Source organism: Mytilus galloprovincialis, chromosome 5 (genome assembly GCF_965363235.1).
Source record: "Mytilus galloprovincialis chromosome 5, xbMytGall1.hap1.1, whole genome shotgun sequence".
NCBI lineage: Eukaryota > Metazoa > Mollusca > Bivalvia > Mytilida > Mytilidae > Mytilus > Mytilus galloprovincialis.
Genome location: NC_134842.1, coordinates 18,345,166 through 18,356,289, shown reverse-complemented (window position 1 = coordinate 18,356,289; position 11,124 = coordinate 18,345,166). Strand labels below are relative to the sequence as shown.

General features: G+C 33.0%; 1 protein-coding gene across 1 annotated transcript; it reads left to right on the top strand.

Moving 5' to 3' along the window:
- Positions 1–8,417: 8,417 nt before the first annotated feature.
- Positions 8,418–10,747, top strand: LOC143074370 (uncharacterized). The gene has a single exon (XM_076249858.1). The coding sequence runs from the start codon at positions 8,586–8,588 to the stop codon at positions 10,386–10,388; it is 1,803 nt and encodes a 600-aa protein (XP_076105973.1). The 5' UTR covers positions 8,418–8,585; the 3' UTR covers positions 10,389–10,747.
- The last annotated feature ends 377 nt before the right edge of the window (positions 10,748–11,124 follow it).

Genomic DNA, 11,124 nt, shown 5'->3' with positions numbered 1-11,124 from the left:
GCAGGTATAAACTTAATAACTCAATTGCGAATTAATATAGAAATTTAAAAAACGCATATCGATACGCATGATTAAGAAATTAAAAAAATACTGTGTTAGGTATTATCGAATAAATCTTTTATATGTTTAGTAATTCAAACAAATCTTTAAACAAGGAGGTAACTATATAGATAGCTTGTGATTTGCATTTACATTTGTACCTTTACAAAATACCGTTTTACTCATAGACATAAAATTACTATTCACATGCATAATAAATCACTGGGGTAAAGCTGATGACCGTAACTGCATTCACGGTCATCCCAAGATGTCGGATGAAAAAATAGGTCAGTATCTGTATTGTCTGTTACAGTGTTTCTATATCATTTTCTTTACAAAGGAGACATTGATTCGATGTAAATTTATAAAAGATTCACACGGAAATCACAAATTACTTCCGAGAAATGTGCATGTCTCTGATGCATGATTTTTTATTATTAATTGGTTTTGGCTTTTAACTAGCTGTCAGTAACTGCGAGTACTCTCAAATCGTATTTTCTTGTTAATTCGACCTGTTGATACTGTTTATAATGCTTTTTTGTCATTTTTTATTTATACGGATCTTGTCTGTACACCAGCTTTGATTATTTGTAATATCTTCACTTATTCTTACAACATTTGTATAAACTTCAAGATTATAAAAAAACCGGTTTTTTTCTAAAGTGAACATTGATTGGTTAAATATTTCTCAGTCATGTCCTGTTTTTGAATTTGTTTGTTAGCTTTTTGGTCATGAATGTTTGTCTCTAATATTTAATTAACTGTGCATTTGTATTCAGATATCGCAGATCAAATTTATTCGTTCATTGTTTAATCATACGTTTTTTGATTGAGTTAAGTCTGCCAATTGATATTTTATCGTATGTTTTTCTTTGTTGTGATGTTATGCTATTGTTTCAGAAAAAGGGAGAAGGTTTGGATCCATTAAAACGTTTAATCCCGCTGCAAATGTTTGCACCTGTCCTAAGTCAGGAATCTGATGTACAGTAGTTGTCGTTTGTTTATGTAATATATACGTGTTTCTCGTTTCTCGTTTTGTTTATATAGATTAGACCGTTGGTTTTCCCGTTTGAATGGTTTTACACTAGTAATTTTGGGGCCCTTTATAGCTTGTTGTTCGGTGTGAGCTAAGGCTCCGTGTTGAAGGCCGTACTTTAACCTATAATGGTTTACTTTTTAAATTGTTATTTGTATGGAGAGTTGTCTCATTGGCACTCACACCACATCTTCCTATATCTATGATACAGGAAATTCGATTTAAAAAAATCGCTAAGATGACCGTAAATCACAATCGAGATGACCGTAACAGAATCATCAATTCATAACAAGGGTGACCGTAATTGGTTAAAAGATGACCGTAATTTGTAAAGGATGACCGTAATTTCTAAATGATGATCGTAACTTTTAAAGGATGATCGTCAATTCTAAGAAATATCCGTATTTGTATAACTACTTTTTTTTTGTATCAAATGATTAATGGTGTTGATATAAAACGTATTTATATGAGAGTATTATCCTATAGGTAGGAGAAAATGTATATCTTTTTTTACGGCAGAGGGTATAATTTTTAAAATGAACATACAAGACATGCACATGAAAAAGTGGGGAAACATACAACAAAAGCGCGATTAAATGACACCTTACAAGTATAATAAAAAAAAAGTGTGCTGCACAGCCTCCAACTAAAAGCCAATTAAAAGATTATTTTTTTTATTTCTGGAATTCCTTGTAATGACATATAATAAATGCACTCTTTCAAAAATGCCAATGGATGTACATCCATTGATATTATATCGTCTTTGATTTGTCTTCTATTTTGTCTTGCAAGTAAAATAACAGAACCTGTTTTTAAAATACTACGACCAAACTAGTGAAGGCGAGCTCTAGCAAAATAGATCCTTAAAATAGTCTTGTGCGTATAGCGTATCACAATGGGCAGGGGCGGATTAATCCATTTTAAAAAAAGGGGGGAATCCCAACCCAGGATAAAGGGGGTTCAAACTATGTGTCCCCATTCAAATGCACTGATCCGTAAATAAAAAGGGTGTTCCAACCCCCGGACCCACCTCCTTGGATCCTCCACTGAGGGGAACCTTGTCAATTTGCATATACAGCAATGTGACACACCCTTCAATAAAATGCAAAGAAAGTCAAAATAAAAATGCTCTTTCTATGATACTGTGGCACCGTATTGTAATTTTTGTTTACTCAAGAACATCTCATTCTTAAATTTTTCAAGGGGAAAATATAAAGGTAGTAAAATTATTGTCGTGGCTAAATAACTTTTAACTGACACAATTTCAATTGTCCAACCCATTAACCGACTTTATTCCCATAATTTTCACTAAAACGTGGTATTAATCACGTTATTTTACAATTATGAAATATTTACTAATGTCAATTTATTTTTTAGAACCACAGTCCTATGTTTTGTCCTTTAAATTATATCTAAATTTGTTTGTTTCGCCTTTTATTAAAAAAATTTCTATGCTTATTATAAGCATAAATACTACATACTTGCGCGACACCTTTAAGTTTTACTGAAAACTGCGCAGACTAAGAAATGTATTTACAAGTGCAAAATGTTCTATGATAGATATCATTTTGTCAGACACTTTTCTTTTTTTAATTTGGTTCTTCTAACATGCCAAAAATCTGTATATTTAATAGAGTTTAATATCAAATTAAGCGTTTTACTCTTAACAGACGTATAACCAACCTGATTAACAGACCAATCGCCATATAGCCGCATACTCAATATAGATTAACCGACCAATCTCCAAACATGTCCCAGTAGGGAATAGATTACAATTTATTAATGATCAACATCAAACGGGTAATAGACAAACTCCCGGGTACGTGCAGATCTTATCGATTTGTTATGGTAACTGCTATACCTATGTATTGTCAATTTAAGTCATTATTAATAGATCCCTGCAGGAACGGCATTCATGTTTATGTAGTATGTATCCTATGAACTTGCGCGTGTGTAACTTAAAGGTATGGGTATGTAAAAATTATACGATGCGACAGAGAGCATATATGAGGGCCATTTATGTTTAGAAGTTCGGAAATGACAATTTTAAACCCAAAATCTTACATTTGCCGAAGATTCAATTTAATCATCTTCTGAAAAAAGTTGCTGAAGCAGTGTTTATCAAATTCTTGTTGTAGCCTTCAGGAATTGTGTTATGTTTGATCCGAACATTAAACAGGGGTTGAATACATTGTCATAATTTATCTCTTTTAATTCGTTTTCCATAATTGTGGAATTGCATGTGGAATTCTTCCGTATTCCTTTATAAAAGCCCGATTTTGTTAATCTGAAAATTCGTCTTGTACTTTGTCAGCAATTAAATCTTCTGAAAGAAAACCGTAGATAAATATGTAGCAAATACCTATGATATGAACAATACTAGAATTTTTGATTGATCTGTAAAACAATGCTTTGACTTCCATATTAATGTTTGTACAACAATGGTTGTTCATTGATATGCTGGACAATTAAATCAAGTTTGGACTTAATCATTGTTAATTGCATAATGTACATGGATCATGCGATTTTGTTGATTGAATATTTTATTGTTCTCATCCAAAGTGCTTGACAACTAAAATTTACTAACCATACAAAAAAAGTATCTGACCAGCCGAATTCAGTGATATTCAGACCACCTTCAAGTTTAGTCAACATTATTTGTTTTGTATTTTACCAAATGAGAACGAGTATGCTGAATAAATTTTAATATTATTGATTTTATTCAAAAATTTGCCAGTATTGTGCATACTGCCAATGAGTGATGTTATCTTGATATAATCAACGATGTCAGAACTGTAAAAAGCCCATGTCGCGTTAAAACTCTTAGACGAAAAGCATAAATATGCTTTTGCCTTTTGATTATATATTAATTCCCAATTCAAATAAACACAAATGTTTTCCTATGCAATCCCAAATCTCTATACTTTCATCAATATTTAAAAAAAAAAATTAAACCTGAACCTATACACATAATTTCTAATTTTTGTTTATTAATTTTAAAACCAGAAGCTTTACTTTGAATGTTTCATCTATTGACTTTTAATACATAACCTTGCGAGTAACATCATCTATGTGTGCCAGAAGACGGTTGAATTGTTTTGTACTTTCCCTCCTCAAATTGACCACGTAGGATTCACCTGTTGTAACATAACAAAGAGCAAACATTGCAGATCCCTGTCAAAAACTACTAAAAAATTAGCACATAATTTATTTTAAAAACCGTTACATTCATTGTGGTTCTTATTCCTATGCAAAACAAGTTTACCAAATGAACCAATTGAGGGACATGCATAAAAAGATTTTACCAAATAAATGAAAACATAAAAATAAAAAATAAACTGTTCAATCAATGCTGGGAATTTTATATTGTCCATTTCATGTAACGCCTTAAACATTTTTATTTTATCGCCAAATCTGAATCCCAAAAAATAACATCATCTTAAATTAGCATTATTGTCGTTTTAGATTGATGAATTTATGTACACAAATAAAGACATTACCTTCAATCTTATACATTAAACAGTTTTTGTTAATAATTCGCATGGCTAATTGTGTAATTCTTTTACAGAATTATTTTCTTGCCTATGTTCTCCAACTGCAGAAAATATTCTTAATAGTTATAGTTATACTCGAGTACTCGCTCGGAAAATTGTCTTCATTTAGTTAACGCATCACTGTAAATATAACGGAATTTGATGAGACTGTCATCAAAGTGAGAGGGTTAGCGCTATAAAACCAGGTTTAATCCACCATTTTCTACATTTGAAAATGCCTGTACCAAGTCAGGAATATGACAGTTCTTGTCCATTTGTTTTTGATGCGTTTTGTTATTTGATTTTGCCATGTGATTATGGACTTTCCGAATTGATTTTCCTCTGAGTTCAGTATTTTTGTTTTTTTACCTTTTGTCTACAAAACGGGGACACGATTTTGCGCATTTTATGCTTCAAGGATCGTTGTCTAAATGAGCGTAAAACTCTTTACATTTAAGAATAAGAATAGGTGATATCCCAGGAATTATATACAATAATATAAAGCCCAGTTACTACAAGTATCATGTAAACCATTATCTAGTCAATAATTGACTTGACATCTTAAACAGTTGAACAACAGTTACAGTTTTAATTTTAAAGAAATGCCTGTACCAAGTCAGGAATATGACAGTTGTTATCCATTCGTTTGATTTGTTTGAGCTTTTGATTTTGCCATTTGATTACGGACTATAAAAAAGGCAACAGTAGTATACCGCTATTCGAGACTCATAAATCGATTGACAAAAAAAAACAAATCCGGGTTACAAACTAAAACTGAGGGAAACGCATAAAATATAATAGGAGGAGAACAACGACACAACAGAAACACAACATTAAAATGTAACACACACAGAAACTAACTATAATATAACAATGGCCATTTTCCTGACTTGGTACAGGACATTTTTAGAAAAAAAATCTTAAAATGGTGGGTTGAACCTGGTTTTGTGGCATGCCAAACCTTCTGCATTTATGGCAATGTTAAATATAACATTAAAAGGACAACATAACATGACAGGACTACAATACAAAAAAAAAAAAATGAAAGAACACATTGGACAGAGAAACACACGAATAATAGCTAACAAAAGGTACCAGGTTTAAAATTTAATACGTCAGATGTGCGTTTCGTCCACACAAGACTAACCAGTGATGTTCAGATGAAAAAAGTTCGAAATCCAAAACAAGTACAAAGTTGAAGAGCACTGAGGACCAAAAGTTCCAAAAAGTTGTGCCCAATACGGCTAGGGTTTTCTGCCTGGGATAAGAACATCCTTATTATTTAGAATAATTCACACTTTTGCAAACAGTAAATTTTATGAAATGACTTTATAATAGATATACATTGATAAAACTGAAGTGGTGACTAACTACATAATGAAAACGGATACATTACATAAAACAACCTAATACAGCACATACAAATACGCAGCCGAGTTAGCAAAAGCCTCAACGCACAAAGTGACGTCACATTTGAAATTCTAAAAAAACACACAAAGTGACGTCACATTTAAATTATTAAAAAAATTCTATCCGTTTTGAATTTTCCTCGGAGTTCAGTATTTTTGAGATTTTACTTTTTATAACGAATTTTAACGCAATTTTAAAGCTTTATCTTCTAAGTGTTTTCAAACCGTATTCAATATGGATAATAATTGATTGAAACCATCAAGGTGACAGACCACCAATTACTCCCTCTAATTTAGAACGTATGTGAAAGTAGGCCTACTCGGACAAAAAATAGTGCATTTGATGTCATTGTTTACTTAAACTAACCAACAAATTGGCAGAAATGAAACTTTTGGTAAAAGAGAAATATATTAAGAATTGAGGATTAATGCACTCCATAGTATACTAATTTAAGATTTCCAGAAAACCAGGGGTTATTTTTAGTGGTACCTCTATTCGAAAGACCTCTTTTTTCTTATATGATTTTAAACGTATGTTGAAAATTGGCATGTAGAAAGCTGATACATGTACAATTCAGGATATACCTGGTTTCTATGAAGTTAAACTTAAGGTAAAATATTTAGAAAGCTGTGAAAATTGCAAAATTTGGTTGAACAGATAAGGACTTTTAATTGGTGGTCAAGCAATATCGAATCACATGACTTTTGAATGTTATATTTATTTTGTTACAAGAAGGTCTTTTTCAATATCGATATGCGGTCAATACACACTTACGATGTCAATGTGTTTGCTATCGAATTCAAATTGAATATAGATAAATCTACTATAAAAACTCATCACTTCTGTGACATTATGGTTATACTTTGCACTTACTAAAAATGTTTTAACACCTTTAATGGTGTATGTATACGGAAAACCAATTCACCATTTGAATGTTCAGATGAACTATATAGGCCAATGAGCCAGAGAAGCCCAATTTATTTAATAATAATAAACTATAATATATGGTTGTAGTTGTAATTGAAATAAATGTTAAGTATGAAAAGACATGTCAATAAAGTTGATTTTGATACTTATATAAATTTCTTATTTCAGATTTTCGCAATACCGAGGTGGAGTTATGGAAAGAGCAAGACGTTATGTTTGTTAAAACACCTGTTGTGAAAGTGATTTCAGAGATCCTCGAATCAGAACATTGTGTCTTAATTGTGGGTGAACATGGCATTGGAAAGAGTATGTTAATGCATCATGTTGCTCTTAAACTACAAACCAACATGCGTTATACAATAATTCCGTGTTCAAGAATTCAGGATATATATCTTTATCATATACAAAAGAGGAGGACGATTTTTGTTGTGGATGATATTTGTGGACGAGCTGCTGCAAGTTTGGTTGATATTGAATATCTGATAAACAATGGAAACCATCTAAACCATATGTTGAAAAGGAGAAACGCAAAAATAGTGGCGTCATGCCGATTCGATATTTACCGTGATGAAATGTGCCATAAATCATGTACTGTTTTCAAACCAAATATCATTAATTTGTCTGCAGAATATTCAAGGGAGGATAAACTAATGATTAGTACGAAGTATTTAAATGAAAATAGTATTCAGGTGTTGAAAGATCAAAAAGAAGAGTTTACACCTCTGATGTGCTTTCTTTATTCCAAAAATGAACATTTCAACTTGACTGATTTTTTAAACCGTCCTTACGAAACATACCAAAATGAATGGATAAAGTTAAAATCAATTGATCCATGCAAATATTACTCACTATTTCTATGTGTTATTTATAATGGCTTTATGGAAGGGGCTTTATTTGAAAGCTATAACGAAAATAATATAAAAAACAAATGTGTTTTTGAAGACATGTTTGAAATCTTCGGAATAAATCGGAGCACCTCTAGGAGAAAAATAAAAACAGTCTTGGACAGCTCTATTGGAATTTACTTGTTGAAAAAAGGAAACGATTATAGGATTATACATGACCAACTCTTAGATTTTTTATGTTATTATTTTGGTAACAATGACACAATGGTGAGATATATATTGCGTTTTTCAGACATCAAAGTTTTCAATGAACGGACACAACTAGAATCTATTAATGAACAACATAGTCAATTCACTATATTGATACCAAAGAGGTATGAAAAGGACTACTTTGAAAGAATAAAAAATGATATACAACTTGGAAAACTGAAGCAATGCTTTTGTAATTCACAGATGAAACATGAAAAATATAGGGCTTTGTTTCTAAATGTTTTAAAGTCAAATGACGACAAGTTGCTTGTTGAACAAATATTTCCTAGACAAAACTTGCAACATATGTTCAGACATAGAACAAATGTTGATGTTTTAAAAAAAAATGAAAATGAAATTTATGCAGTCACTTGTCACAAAGATAATTTGGCAAAAGAACTTTTAATAATATCGTGCTTACGAGGATATTATGATGTAGTCCAATACTTTATATCCAAAGACATTGATAAAAATAACGAGTTTTTATTTGATACACCCCTAGCAGCTGCATGCAAAGGAGGAAATGAGAAGATAGTACTATTACTTATGGACAAAGGATGGGATGTTACTAAGGCTTATGGTATGGATGAAACACATCTGACAGCTGCTTGTCACGGTGGTAATGAGAAGATAGTACAGTTACTTATAGACAAAGGATGCGATGTTAACAAGGCTAGTGGTATTGGTGAGACATCTCTGACAGCTGCGTGTAAGGAAAGAAATGAGAAGATAGTACAGTTACTTATTGACAAAGGATGTGATGTTAACATGGCTAGTGGTATCGGAGATACGCCTCTGATAGCTGCGTGTAAGGAGAAAATCGAGAAGATAGTACAGTTACTTTTAGACAAAGGATGCGATGCTAACAAGGCTAGTGGTATGGGTGAGACATCTCTGACAGCTGCTTGTTGGGGAGGTGATGAAAAGATAGTACAATTACTTATAGCCAGAGGATGTGATATTAACCAGGCTGATGGGAGGGATCAAACACCTCTGGCAACTGCATGTATGGGAAGACATGAGAAGATAGTACAGTTACTTATTGACAGAGGGTGTGATATTAACAAGGCAAGTGGTATAGGTGAGACACCTCTGACAGCTGCTTGTAAGGAGGAAAACGAGAAGATTGTACAGTTACTTATAGACAGAGGGTGTGATTTTAGCCAGGCTAGTGGCCTGGGTAAAACACCTCTGACAGTCGCTTGTCAAAAAGGGAATGAGAAGATAGTAAAATTACTTGTGGACATAGGATGTGATGTTAACCAGGCTAATGAACCGGGTGAGACACCCTTGATAGCTGCTTGTGAGGTAGGAAATGAGAAGATAGTACAGTTACTCATAGACAAAGGATGTGATATAAACCAGGCTAGTGGTACGGGTGAGACACCTCTGACAACTGCTTGTCTTGGAGGTTATGAGAAGATATTACAGTTACTTATAGTCAACGGATGTGACATTAAGACGGCAAGTAACATGATCTCACCTCTGACAGCTGCTTGTCTTGGAGGAAATGAGATGATAGTACTGTTACTTATGGACAGAGGATGTGATGTTAACCAGGCTCATAGTATAGGGTATACACCTCTGACCGCTGCTTGTATGGGAAGTAATGAGAAGATCGTACAGTTACTTATAGACAAAGGAGGTGACGTTAAACAGGCTAATGGTAGGGGTGAGACACCTCTGACAGCTGCTTGTATGGGAGGAAATGAGAAGATAGTACAGTTACTTATAGACAAAGGAGGTGATGTTAACCAGGCTTATGGTATGGGTGAGACACCTCTGAAAGCTGCTTGTATTGGAGGAAATGAGAAGATAATACAGTTACTTATAGACAAAGGAGGTGACGTTAACCAGGCAAATGGTAGGGGTGAGACACCTCTGACAGCTGCTTGTATGGGAGGAAATGAGAAGATAGTACAATTACTTATAGACAAAGGAGGTGACGTTAACCAGGCTAGAGGTAGGAGTGAGACACCTCTGACCGCTGCTTGTTTGGGAGGTAACGAGAAGATAGTACAGTTACTTATAGACAAAGGAGGTGACGTTAACCAGGCTAGTGGTAGGGGCAAGACACCTTTGACAGTTGCGTGTATGGGAGGAAAGGAAAAGATAGTACAGTTAATTATGAACAGAGGATGTGACATTAGCCAGGTTACTGATATCAGACATCCTAATTTTTTACCTTTTTTTCCGGGAAGACAAATAATCGACAGAGAACTTGAAAAACCAAAATTCCAGACTCCTGGAATGGATGCAAATTCCCCAACAACTGCTAGTAAGGGAGATAATGAGAAAAACTTACAAATACTTGAAGACCACTTCTTGAAAAGGAAGGATCATATATGAAGGACAATAAAAGTGAAGAATATTACACAAATATACCGTAGACAGGCAAACAAGTTGCTTTAACTTATGTTGAAAAATTGCTTTTAAAAATATGAAAAGGGATTAGTTCTATTTCTTGTTTTTTTTATTCCAATGTTCATATTTCATAGGTAACTTCAATGGGGGTATATTTTAACCTATGCATATAGATCATGTATATATAGTATTTAATTTAATTTGATTTTCTTATTGTCCGAATTCTGATTGATTACAATTGTTTATTTTTCTCTATAACAATAAAATTTAAATCGTATGTTTGAAATTGTGTATACCTTTAAATAATCTCTGACGGAAGCTGACCTGCTTTGCATGATTTGGTGTTTAATACGTATAAGAACATTGCTAATATCTAGAAAGTTTTTTTTAATTACTAGTAGATAGAAAATGGTCGTTTTTTGTTTCCTACATCATATTGCATTTGACGAATTTAATCAGTAAATGATCATTCAAAAGCGATCCGAAAGACACATACCAAATGCACATACAAACACAAAAGTCGAAAATAAACTAACAACTCCATTGCAAAAAAAATAATATCAAAAGACATACAACAAAATACCAAACACAACATAGAAAACTAAAGACTAAGCAACACGAACAATACATATATAATATAGGCCTAGGGTCTTTTGATTTGAGGTCCTTGGTCCATCAAAATGAAAATGAGGTCAAAGGTAAATGTCAAAAGTCAACGTCA